This window comes from Hylobates moloch, unplaced genomic scaffold (genome assembly GCF_009828535.3).
Source record: "Hylobates moloch isolate HMO894 unplaced genomic scaffold, HMol_V3 SCAFFOLD_5, whole genome shotgun sequence".
In the NCBI taxonomy this organism is placed as follows: Eukaryota; Metazoa; Chordata; class Mammalia; order Primates; family Hylobatidae; genus Hylobates; species Hylobates moloch.
In genome coordinates this window covers 78,613,205-78,640,966 of record NW_026652280.1, presented here as the reverse complement: position 1 = coordinate 78,640,966, position 27,762 = coordinate 78,613,205, and the positions used below count along the sequence as shown (strand labels likewise).

The 27,762-nt window shown below is 44.4% G+C and overlaps 1 protein-coding gene across 5 annotated transcripts in view; it reads left to right on the top strand.

The window, feature by feature from the left end:
- LOC116468830 (rho guanine nucleotide exchange factor 2-like) overlaps positions 1-18,824 on the top strand; it is a 60,260-nt gene extending 41,436 nt beyond the window's left edge. Inside the window, exons 6-9 of one of the 5 annotated variants that reach the window (XM_058438746.1) lie at positions 384-627; positions 843-1,266; positions 12,850-13,002; positions 15,777-18,824. In XM_058438746.1, the coding sequence (XP_058294729.1) occupies positions 384-627; positions 843-1,026 (428 nt within the window). In that variant the 3' untranslated portion in view covers positions 1,027-1,266; positions 12,850-13,002; positions 15,777-18,824. Of the gene's footprint in view, positions 1-383; positions 628-842; positions 1,267-2,408; positions 3,952-5,793; positions 6,330-9,549; positions 10,353-12,849; positions 15,540-15,776 lie in introns of those variants that run through there. The other 4 variants (XM_058438750.1, XM_058438749.1, XM_058438745.1 and 1 more) reach the window with 4 other exon arrangements.
- The last annotated feature ends 8,938 nt before the right edge of the window (positions 18,825-27,762 follow it).

Here is a 27,762-nt window from a genome sequence, read left to right as displayed (position 1 = left end):
GGGATGGTTCAGACTCTTGAACTTAGAGGCAGGAGGGGAGAGTCCGAATGGGGATGAGGGCTGGGGATGGGTGGTCGCCTGAGCCTGGCCACAGCCTGCATTTTTATCAGTTATTTACACTGCATTTTGGGAGTGTTGGTAGTAGCTGTCAAGTGTCAATTCAGACAGCTTTGATGTAACAGAAAGAGCATGGCCCTTAGGTATAAAGAGCAGAGCCATGACTAGCCATTACCCAAGTCACCCTGGACAAGTCTTTTTGCCTTTCTGAGCTCCTGTTTGTTTATAGGCTTATGTCAGGGAGGAGATAAGAAAAAGCTCTTTATGAACATTAGAGTATGACACAAATGTAAGGTAGCATTCTCATTATCATCTTTCTTGACTAGAGGGGCTGAGGTGGAGTGAGAGGATGCCTCATTCCTCACTGAGGAGCCTGGGAGGCCTCAATCCTGGGAAGCACCAGAGTCTGATGTTTGTCTGCTGGGCATCTCTCCCCCACAACAACCATCTGGGAGCGGCCAAGCTCAGCCATCTACCCCTCCGACAGCTTCCACAGTCCCTCCTAGGCTCCTGCCATGGCCGCTCCCCCTTGTCTTTAGCCAAGAGTGTTTCCACCACCAACATTGCTGGGTGAGCCTCTATTTTGGGAAAGGGGCAGCCAGAGAGTGTGGCAGTGGAGACCAAGGGGGTGCTGAGAGGTCCCTTTCCATCCCTGAGTTCAGAACTGTAGACAGACAAATAAGAACTTAGGGGGACCGCCTCTTGGATCCTGGCTTTGGTTCCCTACCTGGGAAGGGATCTTTTGCCCAACTGGGGGTGATGCAGACAACCTCCACTTTCTTCAGACATTTCAATGATGAGTCTCCCCCGGGGCTGCGCTGGATCCTCTCACAGTCCACAGACTCCCTCAACATGCAGAACCAAACCGTATCCGTGGAATCCCTCATTGATGAAGGTGAGCAGGCCTGGGCCCAGGGGAGCCCTGAGGAAGGTGAAGAGGGGCTGGGGATGAGCGGCTGGTGGGAGTAGCCTGGAAGGGCAAGGAGGGAAGGGATCTAGAGAAGGGCCAGGGACCCAGGGAAGGGAACTCAAGACCTCTGAGTTGCTTGTCCTGCAGATGTCCAGCAGAGGTAATCTACAACGAGCTGATGAGTGACTTTGAGATGGATGAGAAGGACTTTGCAGCTGACTGCTGGAGCCTTGCTGTGGACAGCAGCTTCCTGCAGCAGCAAAAAAAGGAGGTGGTGAAGCAGCAGGATGTCATCTATGGTAAGCCAAGACCACCCTAGTCTTCCTCTTCCTTCACCAGGTCCTGTTTATCTATGTCTTTCTTTCTTTTTTTTTTTTTTTTGAGATGGAGTCTCACTCTCTCAACCAGGCTGAAGTGCAGTGGCATGATCTCGGCTCACTGCAACCTCCACCTCCCAGGTTCAGGCGATTCTCATTACAGGCGCCTGCCACCATGCCGGCTAATTTTTGCATTTTTAGTAGAGATGGGGTTTCACTATGTTAGCCAGGCTGGTCTCAAACTCCTGACCTCAGGTGATCCGTCCGCCTCAGCCTCCCAAAGTGCTGGGATTACAGGCGTGAGCCACCACACCGGGCCGTGTCCTTCTACCAGCCCCTACGTCTCAAAACCCTTTCCCTTATATCCTCTTGGCCTACAAGACCCTGCCTGGTATCCCACAGGTTGCCCACTAAGTCCCCACCTCTTGATGCTGTTGGTCTCCAACACCCTCTGTTTATCCCTTCTTTATCTCAGTCTTCAGTCTTTACTCTGTGCTTGTTCCATGCTTAACACCGTGCTGGAGACTGTGGGAAGCCTCGACGTGTAGAAGACATATGGTTCTTACCCTAAAATAGCTCACAGCTTGACATGATAAGGTGTGAAGATAAAAAATGGAACTGGGCGTGGTGGCTCATGCCTATAATCTCAGCGATTTGGGAGGCCGAGTTGGGAGGATCACTTGACACCAGGATTTTGAGACCAACCTGAGCAACAGAGCAAGACCTCTGTCTCTAAAATAAATAAATAAATATATATATATATTTTTTTTTTTTTTTTTTTTGAAGTGGAGTCTTGCTCTATCGCCCAGGCTGGAGTGCACTGGCGCTATCTCGGCTCACTGCAACCTCTGCCTCCCAGGTTCAAGCAATTCTCCTGCCTCAGCCTCCCAAGTAGCTGGGATTACAGGCGCCTACAACTACACCCGGCTAATTTTTGCATTTTTAGTAGAGATGGGATTTCATCGTGTTGGCCAAGCTGGTCTCCAACACCTGACCTCAAGTGATCCACTCACCTTGGCCTCCCAAAGTGCTGGGATTACAGGCGTGAGCCACCACGCCCAGCCATCTTTTATTTATTTATTTATTTATTTATTTATTTATTTATTTATTTAATTTTTTTTTAGGCAATCAATGACAGATTAATTTTATTTTGGATTAACTCTGGAAATCTGCCTCCCACTCCATCACTGTGCAATATTCAATGCCACACATTTGTAAAATGTGCTACAAAGCCAACTTGCTCTAACACAGAAATACTATATACTTTCTGAATTCTCCAGCAGTCTTCCAGTCACAATGAAGTAGCGTAAGATCATACTTTTTTTTTAACAAAATGTAGCCGCGCAATATGCTTCTAAAAGAAGAAAGCTCAACATCAAGAATAACACTTCAGTGCAGTTGTATCAAAAACTAGTTGTAAAGAAAAATGTACTGGCAAGAGCTGTGGTTTTAAGATGATGCTTCTCGTCTGCTCCCAGAGAATCTATTATGAAGTTCCATGGTACAATTCCAATTTTCTAAGTGACCTGTTTTGTTGTCGCTGGGTTGGTTGGTTTGTCTGTTGTATTTTTCATATGTTTCGCCATGTTGGCCAGGCTGGTCTCGAACTCCCAGCCCCAAGCGATCAACCTGCCTTGGCCTCCCAGAGTGCTGGGACTACAGGCGTGAGCCACCACGTCCAGCCCCCACATTGCTTCTGGCCTCCGTGGTAGACCTCTCAGACGGGGTAGCTAGGCAGAGGCCCTCCCCACATCCCAGACGGGGCGGCCGGGCAGAGGCGCTCCTCACTTCCCAGACGGGGCGTTGCTCCTCACTTCCTAGACGGGGTGGTGGTCGGGCAGAGGGACTCCTCACTTCCCGGAGGGGGCGGCCGGGCAGAGGCGCTCCTCACTTCCCAGACGGGGCGGCCGGGCAGAGGCGCCCCTCACTTCTTCCCAGACGGGGCGGCCGGGCAGAGGCGCTCCTCACATCTTCCCAGACGGGGCGGCCGGGCAGAGGCGCTCCTCACTTCTTCCCAGACGGGGCGGCCGGGCAGAGATGCTCCTCACTTCCCAGACGATGGGCGGCCGGGCAGAGGCGCTCCTCACTTCCTCCCAGACAGAGCGGCTGGGCAGAGGCGCTCCTCACTTCTTCCCAGACGGGGCGGCCGGGCAGAGGCGCTCCTCACTTCTTCCCAGACGATGGGCGGCTGGGCAGAGGCGCTCCTCACTTCCCAGACGATGGGCGGCCGGGCAGAGGCTGCAATCCCAGCACCCTGGGAGGCCAAGGCAGGCAGCTGGGAGGCGGAGGCTGCAGCGAGCCAAGCCCACGCCACCGCACTCCAGCCCAGGCAACACTGAGCACCGAGCGAGCGAGATTCTGTCTGCAGTCCCAGCACCTCGGGAGGCCGAGGCGGGCAGAGCACTCGGGGTCAGGAGCTGGAGAGCAGCCTGGCCAACATGGCGAAACTGCGCCTCCAGCCAAAGGAGAAAAAGCAGGCAGCAGTGGTGGCGCGCGCCGGCAAGCCCAGGCAGCCCGCAGGCCGGGGCAGGAGAATCATGGGAGCCGGAGGCAGGGAGTCTGCAGCAAGGCGAGCAGAGTCCAGCCTGGGCCACAGAGGGAAGAAAAGAAAGAAAGAGACGGAAGGAAGGGAGGAAGGAAGGAAAAAAATATTTTAAAAAACTAGTCAGATGTGGTGGCATGTGCCTATAGTCCCAGCTACTTGGGAGGCTGAGACAGAAGGATCGCTTGAGCCCAGAAGTTCAAGGCTGCAGTTAGTTTTTATTGTGCCACTACACTCCAGCCTGGGCACCAGAGCAAGACCTCATTTCTGGAAAAAAATAATAACAAAATTTTTAAAAGATAAAAATGAGGGCCAGGCACAGTGGCTCATGCCTGTAATCCCAGCACTTTGGGAGGCCGAGGCGGGGGGTTCACGAGGTCAGGAGTTTGAGACCAGTCTGACCAATATGGTGAAACCCCATCTCTAATTAGCCGGGCCTGGTGGCGTGTGCCTGTAATCCCAGCTACTCAGGAGGCTGAGGCAGGAGAATTGCTTGAACCTAGGAGGCGGAGGTTGCAGTCAACCGAGATCGCGCCATTGCACTCTAGCCTAGGCAACAGAGCAAGACTCTGTCTCAAAAAAAAAAAAGAAAAGAAAGAGATAAAAACGGTATTAACAAGGAAAGCTGAGATGAAGTAGATACCGTCCTTTCCTTCCCAAGATGCGTAAGTCATAAGACTGAAGGAGGAATGAAGGGATTATACCAGCAGAAATGGGACAAGGGTTGGATACTTTATGCATGAGCATGAGAATTTATTCTTAGGGATGTTGGGCTCGCAAGAGTAGAGGGGCCAGACTGAGACCCAGAGAGGAATAAATGGGAATCTGGCCAACTTATTTTTTTCTAGGCTTAGGGAAAGAAAGAAAGGAGGGCACAAAAGATTCCATCTAGTTTAACTAGTCCAGTTCCCCAGAGGGATAAGAGACAGGAACTCAGGACAGAGCCTCTGTAAGGTGGTGGATGAAAGCTTTCACTGTGCTGTCCCGTGCAGGAAGCCAGGAGGCTAGAGCAACTCACTCCAGTATCCAGCACTACTGTACTAGCCACTCTGGGACACTGAATAACATCAGAGAAAAGCCTACAGCCCTAAACAAAGGGAGCATCCAATCCATTCAAGCAACCAAGGTCATCTGGAGCCAGGTGTTTGCAGATAGTGGGTTATATTTGAGAAATCTGATTTATAAAACCACAGGGCAGCTCCAATAACCACATTTCAGTTCAGCTCAATCAATATTTACTGTCTTCTCCTTGATGCCAGGCCCTGTGCTGAACACTAAGGATATGAAGAAAAATAAGACTTCTACCCTTAGGGACCTCGTAATTTAAAAGGGAACATAGTCATCAAAACAGACAGTTAAGGCCAGGTGCGGTGGCTCACTCCTGTAATCCTAGTACTTTGGGAGGCTGAGGCAGGTGGATCACCTAAGTTCTGGAGTTCAAGACCAGCCTGGGTGACAGAGCGAGAACCTGTCTCAAAAACAAAAACAACAAAAACACTCAGATGATTAAAACATAGAGCAGTTTTCCTAGGACAGAGGACGCACAAGAACTCTGGCAGTTCATGGTAAGAAAAGCAACTCAGGGCTGGGCATGGTGGTTCCCACCAGTAATCCCAGCCCTTGGGAGGCCAAGGTGGGAGGATCACTTGAACCCAGGACTGGAAGACTAGCATGGACACTATAGTGAGACCCCATCTCTACAAAAATTTCTAAAAATTAGCCAGGCTTGGTGGCATGTGCCACCAAGTAGTCCCAGCTACTATCACTTGAACCTAGGCATTCAAGGGGCAGTGGGCCATGGTCACACTACTGCATTCCAGCCTGGGCAGCAGAGTGAGACCGTGTCTCAAATTTAAAAAAAAAAAAAGAAAGAAAACTAACTCAGTGCAGGGAATCCAGGAAGGTTTCTTAGAAGGATAAATTTGTTTGTGTCCCTCCTCACCCTGCTTTCTCACTGAAATTTAAAGGTTGAAGACGAATTAGCCAGGTGAAGAATGGGAGGTCTTCCAAGTAGACAGAACAGCTTGTGAGCCTTGAAAAAGTATAATGACTTGGAGGAAAAACAAGAGGCCCAATACAGTTGAAGTGTGGTATCCAGGAGAGTGGAGAAGAGGCTGGAGAGGAAGTGGGATACAGATGGCATTAAGCTTCCTTTTATACCACGTTAATGGAGTGGGTCAGAGCATGACATATGCAGAAAATTATCTGAGAGAGAAGATTCTAAGACATTTTTGTAAAACAGCCAAAAAAGTCCCCCTCAAACAAAACTAATTTTATTTCCCACTATTTTATGTGGGACTTTTAGAAGGGGGATGTCTCACTGATGTACACTGTTTTACTTAATATTTTGGGAAGTAACTGCCTCTGACTTCAACTGAAGAAAACACTTTTTTGTTGCAAATGTAATGTTTTTGTAATGGTGTCAGCAAATAAAAGAATGCTTAGTATTTAAAAAAAGGGGGGGGATATCTCAAAATAAAACAACTTCAATAATTTAAGGTGTCACAACTCCAAAAGGGTGTAAATCATTCCTTCCGAATTTTTAATAGCGCTTTGTATCTTCCTTTTAGCACTTGTCACTTTATTCCTGGAAGTATACTGTCTCTGTCTTATCTCTGTTGGTTTAACAGCTCCCTATGAGAATGAACCATGTCTTGTTCATCCATTTTGTAAAATTATTTTGCTTGCCAGGCATGGTGGCTCATCTTTGTATTCCTTGCTCTTTGGGAGGCTGAGGCAGGTGTATCACTTGAGCTCAGGAGTTCGAGACCAGTCTGGGCAACATGGCAAAATACTGTCTCTACAAAAAAAATGCAAAAATTAGCTGGGTGTGGTGGTGCATGCCTGTAGTCCCAGCTGCTCAGGAGGCTGAGACGGGAGGATCTGTTGAGCCCAGGAGGCAGAGGTTGTAGTGAGCCGAGATTGCACCACTGCACTCCAGCCTATGCGGCAGAGAGATGCTATTTAAAAAAAAAAAAAAAAAAAGAATTATTTTGCAACTCACTCGAATAGGCAAGGCATCAAGAGTTCCTAGCACATAATAGATATTCAATAAATATTGCACAGCATCGTGAAGTTACATGACATACAAGTTGAAATTCTAGTCTTAGAGATATTCTAATCCAGAATTTCTCAACCTTTGTGAAAAGTCTGATAAAAACTATGGACTCTCTTCCCAGAAAAATTCACCTACAACAAACATTTTACATATAATTTCAGGACCCGCCATGCCTAGACAGGGAAGGTTGACTTACCCAAATCACAAGGCAGAAAAGCAGCAGAACCAAGCCTAGAACACAAGTTTCCTTGTTCCTACTTCAGTAGACTTCCCACTACAAAGGAACAATTTTAGTAGGGCATTTGTTTCCTGCTGGGAGCCTGCCTAATACAGGCCTGATAAGTGGTAATGTTCTTCTCCTGAAATTCTTTACTGTAAGGATGAGCTCAGAAGAACACGGCAAGGTTAGTGGCTTCTAAGGCCCAAATTCAGTGGAATTGGACCTTGCCAAGAAGCGAGAGGTAAATAGGAAATATGTGTGGTTGTGTGGGAGCATTAAAATAAGCTAAAGAACCAAGAGATGTTGAAGTCTCCCCAAAATCTCCCCCACTGTACTGTTTGCAGGAAGTGACAGGCTTGAGATTGAAAGCCAGATCTTATACCTTGCATGCTGTATCCACCCCAACAGAAAATCCTCTGCACGCACACATAAATCTAACTGGAGCCAAAGAAATGGGCTAAATAATTTCATAATACTTAGAACTAATATCCACTTACCTGTGATAAAGGATTCAAGAGGCACATAATTTATTTATCTATTTATTTTTGAGACAGAGTCTCAAACTGTTGCCCAGACTAGAGTACAGTGGTGTGATCTCAGCTCACTGCAACCTCCACCTCCTGGGATCAAGCAATTCTCGTGCCTCAGCCTTCTGAGTAGTTGGGATTACGGGCACACGCCACCCAGCTAATTTTTGTATTTTTAGTAGAGACGGGGTTCCTGCCATGTTGGTCAGGCTGGTCTTGAACTCTTGACCTCAAGAGATCTGCCTGCCTCAGCTTCCCAAAGTGCTGGGATTACAGGTGTGAGCCACCACACCCGGCCTATTTTAGATTTGAAAATACAATAAGAGGCCAGGCTCGGTGGCTCATGCCTGTAATCCCAGCACTTTGGGAGGCTGAGGCAGGCAGATCACCTGAGGTCGGGAGTTTGAGACCAGCCTGACCAACATGGAGAAACCCTGTCTCTACTAAAAACACAAAATTAGCCAGGTGTGGTGGCGCATGCCTGTAATCCGAGCTACTCAGGAGGCGGAGGTGGAGGTTGCGGTGAGTCGAGATCGTGCCATTGCCCTCCAGCCTGGGCAATAAGAGTGAAACTCCGTCTCAAAAAAAAAAAAACAAAAGAGAAAAGAAAATACAGTAAGAATCAGTTATGCCAGCACTTTCGGAGGTCAAGGCAGGCAGATCACTTGAGGTCAGGAGTCAAGACCTGGCCTGGTCAACATGGTAAAACCCCACCTCTACTAAAAATACAAAAATTAGCCAGGTGTGGCAGCGCACACCTATAATCCCTGCCACTTGGGAGGCTGAAGCACTAGAACAGCTTGAAACCGGGAGGCAAAGTTTGCAGTGAGCTGAGATCACGCCACTGCACTCCAGCCTGGGCAACAGAGCAAGACTCCATCTCAAAAAAACTAACAAACAAAAAAGGATCAGTTATATGGCTGAAAATATCAATCTACCTCTACTTGCCACAACTCATTCACTCAACTAAACTGAATTATCATTTCCATTATGAGGTCCATACTGAAGTAAGTACACTACTAGGAAGATTTTTTTTTAAGTATTACAAATAATAAAATCAGGCCAGCCATGGTGGCTCATGCTTGTAATCCCTATGCTACTGGGGGCTGAAGCAGGAGGATCACTTGAGGCCAGGAGCTTGAGACCAGCCTGGGCAATACAGTAAGACCCTGTCTCTGTAAAAAAAACATTTTTAATTAGGTGGGCATGGTGGCAAGAGCCTGTAGTACCAGCTACTTGGGAGGCTGAGGTGGGAGGATCGCTTGAGCCCAGGAGATCAAGGCTACAGTGAGCCGTGATCATGCAGTGCACTGCAGCCTAGGTGACAGAGCAAGACCCTGTCTCAAAAAAAAAAAAAAAAAAAATTAAAACCATTTGCTTTTTACTATTATAACCTGGCCTAGGGATAAGATTGGAAGTTGGTAGAAACATCTCCAGTCTGGAAATTCCAGATTAATAACTGGCAAGGATTGAGGGGCAACTCTATCATTTCTAGCTCCAATATTATCAAAACTATACATATCTGATCTTCAGGTTTTTGCAAAAGCTGCACATTATCCTTTTCCAAAGACTCCCCCTGCCCCTTACCTCTTCTGCTTTAAGTGCTTGTACTTTCCAATGCCGTGAGTGGGCTTTGTCTTGTAGGGCTGACTGGTACTTAGTAGAATTCCACCTAAAAGAGAGAAAATAAGACCAACCTATTTTTTTGTTGTTGCTATTATTGTTGTTTTTTAAGAGACAGGGTCTTGCTCTGTCACCCAAGCTGGGATGTAATGCCATCTCATAGCTCATTGCAGCCTCGACCTCCTGGGTACAAGACAGTCTCCTGCCTCGGCCCACGCCCCACCCCCTGACCCCAAGTAGCTGGGACTACAGGCATGTGCTACCATACTCAGCTAATATTTTTTATTTTTTGTAGAGCCGGAGGCTTGCTGTATTGCCCAAGCTGGTCTGGAGCTCCTTCCATCTCAGCCTCCCAGGGTGCCAGGATTACAGGTGTGAGCCACCACGCCTAGCCTGGACTACAAATTTAAAAAAAAAAAAATACACACACACACACACACACACACACACATATATAAAACAAGGTAACAGGATTTTTAAAAATAATCTCGGAGATCTTTCTAAGCATGAAACAAAATCTAGAAATCAAATATTAATAAACTTAGCTATATAAAAAGTTAAAACTTCTGTTCAACACGAAATAAGTAAAGGAATAGATGACAAGTACAAAGCATACATAACAGAAATGCTAATTTCCTTAACATACAATAACTATATTAAAACCTCTTTCTAAGCTCCTCTGAGAACAGCAGATGATTTGAGGGGGAAAATTCTCCACTGCAGGACTGGGAAGATTTGGTGGTAGCTGATCTGTTGTTGGTTTAAGGAGCCATAGATATTTCTTGATCCTGGACTGATTCTCAGTTTGCCCCTTATTCTCCTCTCCTTTTGCCTCAGAATATGCGCGATCCCCACTACTCATCTTTCTTTGAGAAATTCTCTCCTGATAAAGCCACTGGCAGTAAGGGGTAAAATACATTCTCAGAGGGCTCTCATCTCTTCTTGTTCCTCAACAGACAATAATCCTTTTGAGGTTTTCTTTTTTTCTTTTGGTAAAAAAAAAAAAAATCCTTTCCCCTTCCCTTTTGAAGTTTTCTAACTGTGACTATATAGAGAGACAGGCAGCAAAAATAGCCAGCAAAGAGGAAAAGCATAGAGTTCCATAAAGTTTTTTTTTGTTTGTTTGTTCTGGTTTTTGAGTAGAGTTCTTCTGTAACCAGGATGAGTGCAGTGGTGTCTCAGTCATGCAATTCCGCCTCCAGTTCACTCCTGAGTAGCTGGGATTACAGGCACACGCCACCACGCCCAGCTAATTTTTCTATTTTCAGTAGAGTCGGGGTTTCACCATGTTGATCAGGCTGGTATCAAACTGACCTCATGATCCGCCCACTTCGGCCACCCAAAGTACTGGCATTGCAGGCGTGAGCCTCCGCGCCTGGCCATAAAGTTTTACAAAACATCTAACTTAATTTATTTGTGCTAATCTGAAAACAGCCTCCAACAAATACCGTTAAGTGAACAACAACAAAAACCAAAACCAAAAGTGTAGAACAGTATGTAGGTATGCTACTACTGGATTAAAAAAATAGGGTCTTGGCCAGGTGCAGTGGCTCACGCCTGTAATCCCAGCACTTTGGGAGGCTGAGGCAGGCAGATCACGAAGTCAGGAGTTCAAAACCAGCCTGACCAGCATGGTGAAACCCCATCTCTACTAAAAATACAAAAATTAGCTGGGCATGGTGGTGCACGCCTGTAATCCCAGTTACTCAGGAGGCTGAGGCAGGAGAATCTCTTGAACCCGGGAGGTGGAGGCTGCAGTGAGCCGAGATCATGCCACTGCACTCCAGCCTGGGTGTCAGACCCAGACTCCGTCTCAAAAAAAAAAGGGGGGGTCTTTATATACATATACATTGTGGTAGACCCAGATAGCCATAGTGGTAGCATGTGTCTGTAGTCCCAGCTACTCAGAAGGCTGAGGCAGGAGGATTGCTTGAGACCAGGAGTTTGAGGCTGTAGTGCAAATAGCTGCTGCACTTCAGCATAGGCAACATAAGGAGATCCTGTCTCTAAATTAAAAAAAAAAAAAAAGAAAAGAAAAGATAGGGTAGAGATAAGAAACTGAAATCTGATCAGGTCTAGCTAGATTTTTGTATTCTAGAAATCAAGTGTTACAACCTAGTGGTTATGGACACAGGCTGTTCAGTCAGATAGACCTGAGTTTAAATAGAAGTCCTACCTGTTTCTTTCTGGTTACTTTCACCAAATTTTTTTGAGCTACTATTTCTTCTTTATTTATAAATGAGGATAATAAAGAGGGTTAAAGGATAACATGTGTATGTGTGTGTATCTATATGTATGTGTATATGGCATCAAGATATGGGCAGCAAGTCCTTCCTTGAAGAGGGATCTTCAAGCTGCTGTGGTCCTGCCCTCATTTCTTCAGGGTCACCACTCTGTGGGGTACTAAACACAAGATGGTGTGAAGAAGTCTAAGTCAGCAGTCCCCAACCTTTTTGGCACTAGGGACCAATTTTATGGAAGACAATTTTTCCACAGATGTGAGGAATGGGGAAGTGGTTTGGGGATGATTCAAGCGTATTACATTTATTGTGTATGTTATTTATATTATTATTACATTGTAATATATAATGAAATAATTGTACAACTCGCCATAATGTAGAATCAGTGGGAGCCCTGAGCTTGTTTTCCTGCAACTAGACAGTCCCATCTGGGGGTGATGGGAGACAGTGACAGATCATCAGGCATTAGATTCTCATAAGGAGTAGTGCTCAACCTGGATCCCTCATATGTGCAGTTCACAAAAGAGTTCATGCTCCTATGAGAATCTAATACCACAGCTGATCTGAGAGGAGACAGAGCTCAGGTGATAACTTGAGTGATGGGGAGTGGCTGGGAGGGGCTGTAAATACAGATGAAGCTTCCCTGGCTCACCTGCCCCTCATTTCCTGCTGTGTGGCCTGGTTCCTAACAGGTCACAGACCACTTACTGGTCCATGGCCTGGGGTTTGGGGATTCCTGATCTAAGTGACATCAAGTGAAAGTTTTCTTAGGCCTCTCTTTTCTAAAATGGGCTTCCAAGCAGGTTTGCTCTGTGTGAGGCCTATCAGAGACAGTCCTGGCTTCAGAGAACTTCCCCACATTTGCAATCCACACTATTTCATCAAGACAACCCAGAAATATCATGGATCCCTTCCACGATATGCATTAGTCCACATTTACAATTACATGCCAATAACTGTATAGACACTGAGACAGTTACAAAGACAAAATATGCTACTTACCCTTGAGATACTCGAGGTATACTATGAAAAGAAGATGGGAAAGCAGACAATCATCTTACGGTGTACTGAGTACTTTAATGGACACGTGAGCAAGGTCATAGGTGCTCAGAGGAAGAAAAAACTAACTTTGCCTTTGGGGTGGGGGTGCAGGGTGCAGGGGAATAGGTTCAGATGAGGAAACAGCTACATTCTTGAAAGCAGAGTAAGAGTTTACCATGTAAGGAATAGGGAGGTATTTTTGGCCAGAGGTTCCCAAAGAGCACAGAATATAACCAAGGTATCTTCCTGACTGCTGCCCCAGTTTCATCTCTCTGAATCTAAGACCTTTGACCTTTTGTGACTTTGGGCTCTAGACTCTCCAACCTGAGGACCCACCCATGGAGCTGATAACCAAATCTCTTTGATGGGTATACAGTGATCCTCAGGCCAGGATCTTGAAAATGAATCTCATCGAAGAAGATTTTATTATGACTCAAGACCTCCTAAAAAGCACTGAACTCTCCAAAGTATGATCATCCATTCAACAACTATTTATTAATATCAGGGTAGGCAGCAACAATTATACCGCACAACCATATGAATGGCACACACCAGAGTTGTGCAGTGTACAGCCAACCCAATATCCATGGCAGGCTTGATAGGTACCATGCATTGTCCTAGAAGCTGGGGGTATAACAATGAACAAAGACTAAGTCTCTGCAATACAGAACTTGCCACCTAGGAAGACAGACACTAATACCAATGCAAGGTGATAAGGGCTGTCTATGATAAGCACTGTACATGGGAGGGGCACTTAAGATGAACTTGAGTGCCAGGAAAGGATTCTTAGAGTGGCTTTTAAGTAAAACTTGAAGGATAAGTAGGAGTTAGGAGAAAACATGGTATAGGCAGAGAAAGAGCCAGAGAGAATTTTAAAGTAGAGCAAGAGGATCAAGGTGGCAAGAGATGAGCTTAGAGAAACAGGCAAGGCTTAGGAAGGGCTTAATTATTGAGTACTAATGATATCCCAGGCACTGTGCAAAGGGTTAGGGACAAGGCCAACAAAACTCTGCTTATGGAGATTATAGTCTAGTGGGAGGAGAGAATCATTAGACTAATAGTCACAAAGTAAATATAAGATTACAAATTGTAGACAGGTGTGGTAGTTCATGCCTGTAATCTCTGCACTTTGGGAGGCTGAGGCAGGAGGATCACTTGAGGCCAGGAGTTTAAGACCACCTGGGCAACGTAGAAGAGACCCTGTCTCTACAAAAAGAAAAAAAAAAATTAGCTGGGCATGGTGGCATGTGCCTATAGCACTAGCTACTCAGGAGGCTGTGGTGGGAGGATTGCTTGAGCCCAGTTCAAGGCTGCAGTGAACTATTATCGTGCTGCTGTCCTCCAGTGTGGGCAACAGAGCGAGACCCTCTCTCCTAAAAAAAGTAATTACAAATTCTGATAAGTGATGAAAACAAAAAGTACAGGGAGGGCTGTGGTGATACAACAGACCTATTTTTAGAATAGAATATCAGGGAAGGCCTCTTTGAAAAAATGAGATTTTAACTGAAACCAGAATTCAGAAGAGAATTATAATAGTGGTTAACCCCAGGGGGGATAGTGGGGGGGAAGCAGCTAGAAAGGCAAGAGAGTTACTTACATTCCTTTGCACCTTTTAAAATCTGTTCCATATATATATATGTGGATAATATATATATATATATTATCCACTCAAAAATAAATAAATAAAATAAGATATTGGAAAGGCAAATAGAAGTGTACTGGATGAAAAAAATGGAGGATGGGTGTTCCAGGTAGAGGAAACAGCATGTGTAAAGCCCCTAATGTAGCACACAGCTTGGGACATTCAAGGAACAGAAAAGCTGTCAGTGTGACTGAAGCAAAGTGAGAGGGACACAGAATGCACCTAAGAGATGAGAGTGGGCTGGGCAAGTGGCTCACACCTGAAATCCCAGCATTTTGGGAGGCTGGGGCGGATGATCACTTGAGGTCATGAGCTTGAGACCAGCCTGGCCAACATGGTGAAACCCTGTCTCTACTAAAAATACAAAAATTAGCCGGGTGTGATGGTACATGCCTGTAGTCCCTGCTACTCAGGAAGCTGAGGCAGGAGAATCACTTGAACCCGGGAGGCGGAGTTTGCTGTGAGCAGAGATTGAGCCACTGTACTTCAGCCTCGGCAACAGAGTGAGACTGTCTCAAAAAAGAAAGATACCAGAGTGAGTAGTGGTCGGAATCAGCCGTGCTTGGCCTTGTTAAAGGTTTGGATTTCATCCTGAACGGCCATAAGCAGGGAAAGTATATGTCTGATATATATTTTTAAAAGATCATTTTGATTCTTATGTGAAGGAAGTAGGGAGATTAGATTGGTAGCCCCTGCTAAGTTGTTGATGGGCACCTACACCCTCCAACATCCCTCTCCTCTATTCCATCCTTGAGAGCTGACAGATTAATCCTTGTAAAATAAAAATCTAATCATGTTATTCTCTTTCATCAATCCAACCATTTATTTATTGCACACACACAATTGTTTGCTTGTTTTGAGACAAGATCTCGCTCTGTTGCCCAGGCTGGGGGGCAGTGGCATGATCATGGTCACTGCAACCTTGACCTCCCTAGGCTCAGGTGATCCTCCCATCTCAATCTCCCGAGTAGCTGGGACTACAGGGCATGCCACCATGCCAGTTTAATTTGTCCCAGGTGCGTGCCACCACACCAGGTTAATTTTTGGATTTCTTGTGGATATGCAGTTTTGGCCGGGCGCGGTGGCTCACGCCTGTAATCCCAGTACTTTGGGAGGCCGAGGCGGGCAGAACACGAGGTCAGGAGATCGAGACCATCCTGGAGAACACGGTGAAACCCCATCTCTACTAAAAATACAAAAAAATTAGCCGGGCGTGGTGGCGGGCGCCTGTAGTCCCAGCTACTCAGGAGGCTGAGGCAGGAGAATGGCGTGAACCAGGGGGGCGGAGCTTGCAGTGAGCCAAGATCACGCCACTGCACTCCAGCCTGGGAGACAGCGAGACTCTGTCTCAAAAAAAAAAAAAAAAAAGACATGCGGTTTCGCCATGTTGCCCAGGCTGGACAATTATTTTAAAATATAGGTATTTACTATTTGTCAGGCATTATACCAGGCACTGTAAAGACAACAATGAACGAGACAGAAGGTAAAATTTTGATGGTTTTCTGTTGCCCAAAGTTTGAAATTCTTAGGTAAGCACTTAAGGATCTTGATTTTATAAACTAGATCTAACTACTTCATCTCATTCTCCCATTCCTCTAGATTTTTAAAACCCTGCTCCCTAGCCACAGAGCTACACTTGCTATTCTTGCTACAGTTTTCATGCCTCTGTGCCTTCCTCGGCTGTTCACCCTGCTGGGACTACACCTCTTGGACAGTGAAATTCTACACAGCCTCCAGAGCCAGCTCAAATGTTACCATCTCTGTGAAACTCTTCTGCTGCCCTAAATATACAAAGATCACGAAGAGTTTAATTCATAGTGATAGCTCTATCATGCCTCCATTATATAATAAAATGTTTTATATAAATAAAAAAGAAAACTCATATGTCAATCACCATCTTTAAGTGGTACCTACTCAATCATCTATCTGTAATTTCAAAAAGCAGAACCAAAAAGGATCTTTGCAATGATAACATATCGTAGGTGAAAGTACTGCAAATGTTTGCCTCAGCCTCTTAGCTACTGGAATTCCTTGGCAAGGAGGCATTTTTAAATTCAGTTTGGAGCAATTCCTGTAATTAAAGCAGCTGCTTAATTAAGAAGCTGGTTCAAACCACTGTTAAATGAACCATTCTTCCCCTTAAATGAAAGGTTTTGGTCAAATTACCAGTGGTTAAACCACTTAATTAGCCAGTTGTTTTAATTATAAAATTTACAAGTTTGAAAGCCTCTGATTTCCAATAAGTTCAACTGAATTCTTTTCCCCTGTGTCGTGTCAATAAGTGGGTTTCCTGCTGTCACATTAACATTGCAGCCTCCTGAGAGAAAAGGCAACTCTTTACTAAAAAAAGACACAAAACCCCAGGGTTTCAAATGGAGGCTTTAAAAATCTTTCAATTATCACAATTATAAGATGTAATCACGCAATGACATTTCCCACAGCATTCCCCTTTCCTTTACATATGCCAGAGACAACTGTCCTTCAATGTTCTTGTTTATTAAACTGAGAACTAAACCCATCAATCCAGGATGGGGATAAACAACTTTGTTTTAATTCTTTCTCATTTAGAAATGGGATAAGCATTTTTAGCAGGGCTACGCAGGTGGGGAAAGAAAAAAATTGAGGTAGCCCCCAGCCAAGAAGCTAATTACAGGTTATTCTCTCCACTAAACAGACTGTAAGGCCCTCCAGGGCAGAAACAATGCCACCACCTGGCAAACAGTATGTGCTCAGTAAGTGTATATTTAAAAACAAAACAAAAATGGTTCTTAAGATATTTAACCAAAACAATCTGCAATGATTTGTCCCTGCCAGCTGCCCACATTTTTCAAAATTTTTCAAATTTCTTTCAGTTGTTCTAATTACACTGAACTACTTGGATCTGAATATACCATGCTTCTCTGCTTCTACCTTTTTATTCATGCTGTAATGAGAGCACTCTAAGTTCCCTTCATCTTGTCTCTTTAGATCTAGTTTTATATATTTACTTCTGTCTATTTTTAAATCAGTAAGAAAAAGATGGTCACCACAACCAAGCCCCTCCTTGGATAGAGCAGCTGGAATGGTCCCCAGAGCCCACACACGGAGTGGATGAGTGAAGGCAGAAATGGGGCACTTTCCCTACTCTTCCTTTCTGAACATCATTGTAATTCAATTTTGAAATTTCTGACTTTAAAGATATCTCAGGCTGGGTGCAGTGACTGACACCTGTAATCCCAACACTTTGGATGGCTGAGATGGGAAGATTACTTGAGGCCAGGAAATCAAGACCAGCCTAGGCAACGCAGCAAGACCCTGTCTTCACAAAAAATTTAAAAAATAAAAAATTAGCTGGGCATGGTAGCGCATACCTGTAATCCCAGCCACTTAAGAGGCTGAGGCAGGAGGATTGCTTGAACCCAGGAGTTCGAGGCTGCAGGGAGCTATGATCATGCCACTATACTCAAGCCTGGGCCACAAGCAAGACCCTCTCTCTCTCAAAAACAAAAACAACAACAACAAAAATATATATCTGAAAGAACCTATAAAAAATACCAACAAAACTGTGTGCTTTCAAGTGGAAATTATCTTGGTGAGCCAACATTAGTGAATTATTCTGGGCCTTGGAACCTTCTAGGGACTAGTATTCTCCAGTCACAGTTGAAACGTGGGCAAAGGAAAGAATAAATAAATAGCAAGTAAAAAAAAAAAAAAAAAATATGTTCAACCAACTAGTAAAGACATGAAAATTCCAAACACAAGGGAAAGCAGGTTTTAACCTACAATATTAGCAAATATTAAAAATAATACTCGATGTTGATGAGTATGTAAAAAGGGATTCTCAAATAGAGAAGTATAAAATGGTGCAATCTTTCTGGAGAGCAATTTAGTTAATACACAACAACAGCTTTAAAAATGTGTATTTCCTTTGACCCAATAGTTCTACTTTCAGAAATGTACCCTAAGTAATCAGACAATGGCACAAATATTGCCCAAGAATGTTCATCACAGTGTTGTTTCCATTGCAAAATCTTGGTAACAACTTAAATTTCTCCAAATAGAAAAATGTTGAAAAAATTATGCTACTATCCCCACATATCTTTTCAAAATGATTCCTATTGGATCTTTTCCAATAGCAATTTAACATGCCCTATTTGATGCCAACTTCAAAAACAAACAGGCTGGGCATGGTGGCTTACGCCTGTAATCCCAGCACTTGGGGAGGCCCAAGCGGGTGAACCACCTGAGGTCAAGAGTTAAAGACCAGCCTGGCCAACATGGTGAAACCCCATCTCTATTTAAAAAAATACAAAAACAATTAGCCAGGCATGGTAGTGCACACCTGTAATCCCAGCTGCTTGGGAGGCTAAGGCAGGAGAATCACTTGAACCTGGGAGCCAAAGGTTGCAGTGAGCCGAGATGGCACAACTGCACTCCAGCGTGGGCGACAGAGTGAGACTCCATCTCAAAAAATAAATAAATAAACAAAAAATGACCTCCGAATTAGGTAGCTACCAGATACTAAAATATACCACCGGCTGGGCATGGTGGCTCATGCCGGTAATCCCAACAATTTAGGAGGCCAAGGCGGGCAGATCACCTAAGGTCGAGAGTTCGAGACTAGCTTGGCCAACATGGAGAAACCCCGTCTCTACTAAAAATACAAAATTAGCCGGGCATGGTGGCGCATGCCTGTAATCCCAGCTACTCAGGAGGCTGAGGCAGGAGAATCGCTTGAACCGGGAGGTGGAGGTTGCAGTGGGCCAAGATCATGCCATTGCACTCTAGCCCGGGCAACAAGAGCAAAACTCCATCTCAAAAATAAAAAACTAAAATATACTAAAAAACTATAGTAACCAAAAAGCTTTAAAACAGTTTCATACTGGCATCAAATATATATACAGATCAATGAAACAAGATGAAGTTTAAAAAGTAGTTGCAAGCCAGGCCCAGTGGCTCGTGCCTGTGAACCCAGAACTTTGAGAGGCCAAGGCAGGAGGATTGCTTAAGCTCAGGACTTCAAGACCAGCCTGGGCAACGTAGGGAGACCCTGTCTCTATAAAAAAATAAAAAATAAAAGTCAGGCATGGTGGCACAGGCCTGTAGACCCAGCTACTGAGGAGTCTGAGGTGAGAGGATGGCTTGAGCTTGGGAGGTTGAGGCTGCAGTAAGCTGTGATGGTGCCACTACACTCCAGCCTGGGTGACAGAGCGAGCGGTCCCAGCACTTTGGGAGGCCGAGGCAGGAGGCCTAGTCTCTATTTTTAAAAATTTTAAGTAAAAAAAAAAAAAAATAGTCCTAGACTTAGGCTGGGTATTGTGGCTCACACATGTAATCTCAGCACTTTGGGAGGCCAAGGTGGAAGGATCCCTTGAACCTAGGAGCTCAAGACTGTGGTGAGCTGTGATGGCATCAAAGTCTGGGCAGCAAAGAGAGATCCTGACTCTAAATAAAAAATTTAAAAATCCCAGATCTACACAGGAACTTAGAATACGATAAAGTTTACATTCTCAAACCTCCAGGAAAAACATGGATTTTTTTTTTTTTTGAGATGGAGTTTTGCTCTTGTTGCCCAGGCTGGAGTGCAATGGCGCAGTCTCGGCTCACTGCAAACTCCGCCTCCCAGGTTCAAGCAATTCTCCTGCCTCAGCCTCCTGAGTAGCTGGAATTACAGGAGCACCACCACGCCTAGCTAATTTTTCTATTTTTAGTAGAGATGGGGTTTCACCATGTTGGTCAGGCTGGTCGTGAACTCCTGACCTCAGGTGATCCACCTACCTCGAACTTCCAAAGTGCTGGGATTATAAACATGAGCCACCACGCCCAGCCAAAAACATGGATATTTTAATTAATGTTGAAACAACTGACTTCATTCATTAAGGGGGAGAAACTGTATCCATGCTCCACTTATAATTCCAGATGGAACACTTTTTTATTCTATTTATTTATTAATTTATTTTTGAGACCAAGTCTTCCTCTGTCATCCTGGCTGACGTGCAGTGGCAAGACATCTCGGCTCACTGCAACCTCCGCCTCGCAGGTTCAAGGGATTCTCCTTCAGCTGCCCGAGTAGCTGGGATTACGGGTGTGTGACCACCACGCCCGGCTAATTTTTGTATTTTTAGTAGAGACAGGGTTTCACCATGTTGACCAGGCTGGTCTGGAACTCCTGACCTCAAGTGATCCACCCGCCTCGGCCTCCCAAAGTGCTGAGATTAGAAGCATGAGCCAGGGCACCCAGCCTCACTTTTTTTTTTTCTTGAGACAGTCTCGCTCTTGTCGCCTAGGCTTGAGTGCAATGGCACAATCTCGGCTCACTGCAACCTCCGCCTCCCGGGTTCAAGCAATTCTCTTGCCTCAGCCTCCTGAGTAGCTGGGATTACAGGCATGCACCACCATGCCTGGCTAATTTTTGTATTTTTAGTAGAGACAGGGTTTCACCATATTGGCCAGGCTGGTCTTGAACTCCTGACCTAAGGTGATCCACTGGCCTCAGCCTCCCAAAGTGCTGGGATTACAGGCCTGAGCCACCGCGCCCAGCCTCACTTTTTTTTTCTTTTTGAGACATGATCTCGTGCTGTCTTCCAGGCTAGAGCACAGTGGCACAATCATAGCTCACTGCAACTTCAATCTGACTCATGCAATCCTACCTTCTCAGTCTTCGTCTTCTGAGTAGCTGGGACCACAGGCACTCGCTATCCCACCAGGCTAATTATTATTTTTTTTTTGTAGAGATGGAGTCTCCCTATGTTGTCCAGGCTGGTCTTGAACTCCTGGGCTCAGGTGATCTTCCCCTCAACCTCCCAAAGTGCTGAGGTTATAAGCGTAAGCCACTACACCTGGTCTGGACCACATATTGAAAAGAAAAAATATTTATCAGAAGGTAACATGAAGGATTTTTGTTTTTTTTTTTTTTTTGAGATGGAGTCTCACTCTGTCGCCCAGGCTGGAGTGCAGTGGCGAGATCTCGGCTCACTGCAAGCTCCCCCTCCCAGGTTCACGCCATTCTCCTGCCTCAGCCTCCAGAGTAGCCGGGACTACAGGCACCCACCACCATGCCCAGCTAATTTTTTGTATTTTTAGTAGAGACGGGGTTTCACTGTGTTAGCCAGGATGGTCTCAAGACAGGGTTTCACGTGTTAGCCAGGATGGTCTCGATCTCCTGACCCTGTGATCCGCCCACCTCGGTCTCCCAAAGTGCTGGGATTACAGGCATGAGCCACCGTGCCCGGCCATGGATTTTTAAAAATAATCTTAGGGTAGAAAAGATCTTTTTAAGCATGAAACAAAATCTAGAAATCAAAGATTAATAAACATAACTATATAAAAATCTAAAAGTTCTGTTTAATGGAAAAAACACAAACAAAGTCAAGGGATAAATGACTAGAAAAAGTACAAGCATATGTAACACAGAAATGTTAATTTCCTTAATATATAAGAACTTTATTAAAAGTTCTTACAAATCAAAAATGAAAAAGTAAACAATCCAATAGAAAAATTGACAAAAAAACATAAATGGGCCAGGCACGGTGGCTCACACCTGTAATCCCAGCACTTTGGGAGGCCGAGGTGAGTGAATCACCTGAGGTCAGGAGTTAGAGACCAGCCTGGCCAACATGGCGAAACCCTGTCTCTACTAAAAATACAAAAAAATTAGCCAGGCGTGGTAGCACATTCCTGTAGTCCCAACTACTCAGGAGGCCGAGGCAGGAGAACCACTTGAACCTAGGAGGCAGAGGTTGCAGTGAGCCGAGATCATGCCACTGCACTCTAGCCTGGGTGACAGGGTGAGACTCTGTCTCAAAAATAAATAAATAAATAAATAAATGGGCAATTCATTAGGAAACAAATACAAATGGCAAGTAACCATATGAAAAGATGACAAATTCAAGACACACAAATTAAAATGAGACGTAATTTTCACTAACAAAAAAAAATTATTTTTTTAGGCCAGGTGCAGTGGCTCACACCTGTAATCTTAGCACTATGGGAGACCGAGGTGGGTGGATCACCTGAGGTCAGGAATTAGAGACCAGCCTGGCCAACATGGTGAAACCCTGTCTCTACTAATAAATACAAAAATTAGCCAGGCATGGTGGCGCATGCCTGTAGTCCCATCTACTTGGGAGGCTGAGGCAGGGAAATCTCTTGAACCCAGGAGGTGGAGGTTGCAGTGAGCCAAGATCGTGCCACTGTACTCCAGCCTGGGTGACAGAACGTAACTCAGTCTCAAAAAATATATAAATAAATATATATATATATTTAGACATGGGATCCTGCTCTGTCGCCCAGGCTAGAGTATGGCATCTATTCACAGGCAAAATCAAAGTGTGGTACAGCCTCAAACTCCTGGGCTCAAAGGACTGTTCTGGGACTTCAGCTTTCCATGTAGCTGGGACTACCAGTCCATGCCAGTGCTTCCAGCTAACAATAAATGTTTTATAAAACCCAGTTTGGGCCGGAAAATAGAAATGTAAATTAATACAACTTCTCTGGTGGATAGTCTGGCAATACTTATCAAAATCTCCAATTCATAATGCATTGACTCAGCGATTTCAATTCCAGGAATTTATCTTACAAATGTACAGGAACAAGTTTACAAAGACATACCAAAATGGCTGGTGTACCATTTTTTGAAACAGCAAAAAACTAAAAACAACCTAAATGTCCAGCATTAAGATACAGTCATACACACACATAATATAAATCTTCATATATACATAAAATCTTCCTGAAAGTTACACAAGAAATTGCTATCAGTGGATATCATGAGGGAGTTAAGATTGGGAAAGAGGGCCGGGCGTGGTGGCTCACACCTGTAATCCCAGCACTTTGGGAGGCCGAGGCGGTTGGATCACAAGGTCAGGAAATCTAGACCATCCTGGCTAACACGGTGAAACCCCGTCTCTACTAAAAAATACAAAAAATGAGTGGGGCATGGTGGCAGGTGCCTGTAGTCCCAGCTACTTGGGAGGCTGAGGCAGGAGAATGGCATGAACCCAGGTGGCAGAGCTTGCAGTGAGCCGAGATCTCGCCATTGCACTCATCTGGGCCACAGAGCGAGACTCCGTCTCAAAAAAAAAAAGACTGGGAAAGGGGAATAAAATTTCACTTCATCATATACCCTTTTATACAGTTTAAGCTTATTCTTCCCATATGCATCCATTTCAAATTTTTAACAGGTGATAATTTTAATAGTATTAGGTTGGTGCAAAAGTAAGTGCAGTTTTTGCCATTATTTTTACTTTTGCACCAACCTAATAATTGTTTTAAAAGACTTTTCTCAGAATATATACCAATTCAAAATAAACTTTGCCTATGGTTGAGAAGGGTAAGGGATAAGACCAAGGCTAGAGAATAATGACGACTTGAACATAGATCTTTTTGTTTTAATACAAAAAAGACAATGAAAGTCTGACAAAATGTTAATAGTTGCCAATTCTGGGTTTATTTGACATATTACTCTTTTACTCTTCTATATTTTTTATATCTCTCAAAATAAAAAGTATAATTAAGAGATAAACAGTTTTTTAAAAAATCTTTCCTTCACCCTACATCTCTCTTCAGTTCCTGCCAATATGTATTGACCCATTCAGTCTCAAACTTTTTGAAAGCATTGTCTACAGTCGTTTTTTTTCTAACTCTTGGACTTTCGTTCACTTGTCACCTCATGGTTAATTTCCACAACCCATCCACCCCACCTACCTAGACTACCCTCCCTAAGGTCACCAGTGACCTCTAGATTGCTCAAATCCAAGGATACTATCATGTTCATGTTTTTCCTGATCTCTCGGTAGCACAGTTGAAACTGTAACATGGTTGGCCACTCTTTCCTTCTTGAAACGCTCTCCTCTTGCCTGCCATGATACTATACTATCCAGGTTTCCTCCACTTTGGTCTCTCTTTCTCAGCTTCATTAGCCTTTCTCCCTCTACCCAGATTTTTAAGGTTGAAATTCCTCAGAGTATGATCCCTGGGTCTCTTCTCCACCTTTTCTCCTTAACTGATCACATTCATTCCCATGGCTTCAATTAAAATTGACAAAGCAATGACTTTCATATGTACAGTTTCAACTCAGACCTAAATTTTTAGCTCAAGATCAGTGTATCCAATGGGTTGCTTAATATATCCTTTGCAGGCACTCCACACTATTACAAAAACCACAGAAAAACAAACACTGCATGTTCTCACTCATAAGTGGGAGTTGAACAATGAGAACACATGGACACAGGGAGGGGAACATCACATACCAGGGCCTGTCGGGGGGTGGGGGGCTAGTGGAGGGATAACATTAGGAGAAATACCTAATGTAGGTGATGGGTTGATGCGTGCAGTAAACCACCAGGGCACGTGTATACCTATGTAACAAAACTGCACGTTCTGCCCATGTAACCCAGAACTTAAATTATAATAAAAAAAAAGAAAATATCCTTCTTTCTTTTTTTTTTTTTTTTTTTTGAGTCAGAGTTTCGCTCTTGTTGCCCAGGCTGGAGTGCAATGGTGCGATCTCAGCTCACTGCAACCTCCGCCTCCCGAGTTCAAGCGATTCTCCTGCCTCAGCCTCCCGAGTAGCTGGGATTACAGGTGTGCTCCACCACGCCCAGCTAATTTTGTATTTTTAGTAGAGACGGAGTTTCTCCATGTTGGTCAGGCTGGTCTTGAACTCCTGACCTAAGGTGATCCACCCGTCTCTCCTTCCCAAAGTTCTGAGATTACAGGCATGAGCCACCGTGCCCGCCCAAAAATATCCTTATTTCTAAAAACCCAAGCTAAAGTATTCAAGGGTAAAGTATCATGATGTCTAATTTTTAAAAAGCTAACATGACAAAATGTTAACCAAGGTGAATCTAAATGGTGGGTAAAGAAATGTTCATTGTGTTATTCCTGGGGAAAAAATAAGCTAAAACTACTAAATAGCAAGGACTATATCCTCTTAATTTTGTATCACCAGCATCTAACACACAGTCTAGTAAGATACATGTTTGTCAAGAGAATGTATAAATAAAAAGAAGCCCATTATTTTGAGATGTTAGGCTTTGGGTCCAGTAGAAATGGTGACTCCCTACACATTGCTGCCATCTTCTAAAATAATTAACATATGTAAAGCCTCTTCCACACTTCCCTGCACACAGTAGGCATTGAGTAAAAAATGTTAGTTCCCTTCCTTACTTCCATTCCTTTATCTCTGATACTTGTTAGACACATGACAAACGTCATTAAAATCCAACAACTCCATTGAAATTTCTCACATAATAGACAAAGCAAAAATGGCAAGTAATTGGGTTGAAACAGAGATGGAAATCCATTGAGTTAATCAGACTGAATGGACATTCATTTTGGATTAAACAGTGTGAGAAAAGCCCTAGCCTGATGATGGACATACAAGGCAGTTCTGGAATAGTAGCAGTATTAATAATAATAATTACAGCTGCTACTTTTTGAGCATTTTGTCTTTTTTTTTTTTTTGAAACGGAGTCTCACTCTGTCGCCCAGGCTGGAGTACAGTGGTGCGATCTCGGCTCACTGCAACCTCCGTCTCCGGGGTTCAAACAATTCTCCTGCCTCAGCCTACCGAGTAGCTGGGACTACAGGCACGTGCCACCACGCCTGGCTAATTTTTTGTATTTTTAGTAGAGATGGGGTTTCACTGTGTTAGCCAGGATGGTCTTGATCTGACCTCATGATCCGCCCTCCTCGGCCTCCCAAAGTGCTGGGATAACAGGCGTGAGCCACCACACCCCGCCAAGCACTTTATATCTTTTGTCTCACTGAATCTTCAAATGGCACACTACAGTTTGTATTATAATTATCCTCTTTTTTTTTAATTTTTTTAATTTAAGAGACAGGATCTTGCTCTGTCACCCAGGCTGCAGTGCAGTGGCACATTCATAGCTCACTGTAACCTGGGCTCAAGTGATCCTCCTGCCTTAGCCTCTGGAGTAGGTCAGATCACAAGCCTGTGCCACCACGCCCAGTTAATTTTTTAAAAAATTTTTTGTAGAGACAGGGTCTCACCATGCTGCACAGCCTTTTTTTTTTTTGAGATGAAGTCTCACTCTTGTCCCCCAGGCTGGAGTACAATGGCGTAATCTTGGCTCACTGCAACCTCCACCTCCCGAGTTCAAGCGATTCTCCTGCTTCAGCCTCCCGAGTAGCTGGGATTACAGGCGCCTGCCACCACACCCAGCTAATTTTTTGTATTTTTAGTAGAGATGGGGTTTCACCATGTTGGCCAGGCTGGTCTCGAACTCCTGACCTCAGGTGATCCGCCCACCTTGGCCTCCCAAAGTGCTGGGATTACAGGTGTGAGCCACCGCACCCGGCCTCACAGCCTGCTCATTTTTTAAGGTGAGGAAACCAAGCTACAGAGAAATAGCCAAAGACCAAATAAATATGTAGTACAGTTGGAATCCAAACTTACTGTAGAGCTCTTGCTCTTAACCACTACTTTATGTTCTCACCCATGATTCGATTCCATGCTCACATGGAGGGGTGGGGTTTGGTTCAGGCCACTGTTCTCAAAGATATGGTAGGCTTCCTTCTAGGCAAAATTATTATAGAGTGCTAAAGGGTCACTTAAAGCAGGCCAACTACATCAGGTAAAAACTGCTTACCTACAGAATAGATGGGCTTCTCTCCTGAAGTTCTAAACCTAAAAGGAGGGAGAAAGTATGTTCAATACAATTAGAAACCCATATTTTATTTGCATAGTTTGCAAAATTTATATTCTATCACTAAAGATGCATCAATGCTGTTTCCTTACTCCTCCTTTCCTTTCTTCCTTCCACAAACTTTAATAAGCACCTGATGTGTGCCAAAGTGCCACATCCTGAGAATGCAAATATAAGTAAGATGTCTCTATCCATGGTCTAGTTGGGACAGGTGCTGGTAAACGAATGTGAGCCACAATATAGTATTGATCCGGAACAGAAACGTACAAAATTAAACAGCACACAAAGGAAAGTATGGTCACTTCTACTAGGGAGGTGAAACTATTTGGAGGTGAGTTTTAAAAAACGAAGTGGCCGGGCGCAGCGGCTCACGCCTGTAATCCCAGCACTTTGGGAGGCCGAGGCGGGCAGATGACTTGAGGTCAAGGGTTCGAGACTAGCCTGCCCAATATGGCGAAACCCCATTTCTACTAAAAATACAAAAAATTACCCAGGTTTGGTGGTGGGCACCTGTAATCCCAGCTAATTGGGAGGCTGAGGCAGGAGAATCACCAGAACTCGGGAGGCAGAGGTTGCAGTAAGCCAACATTGTGCCACTGCACTCCAGCCTGGGTGACAAGAGCGAAACTCCATCTCAAAAAAAAAAAGAAAATAATACTACAATCTCATGGGACTGAAAATGTATCTTAAACTCTGAGTCAGTTTACTCTTTTGTAAAATGATATTTATATTTGTCTTGTAGTGTTTTTTGTGAAGATTAGAGATAACGAAAAATAGCTAGTATGGTGCCATAGGAGGTGCTTATCAAATAGTAGTCGACTGATTAAGATGGGATAATAGATTAAGATGGAAGGGGATACTATCACATTTGGGATTAAGAAAAAAAATAAGAAGATGGAAGGGAAACAAAGGGAGAAAGCCCTCAATAAATGTTA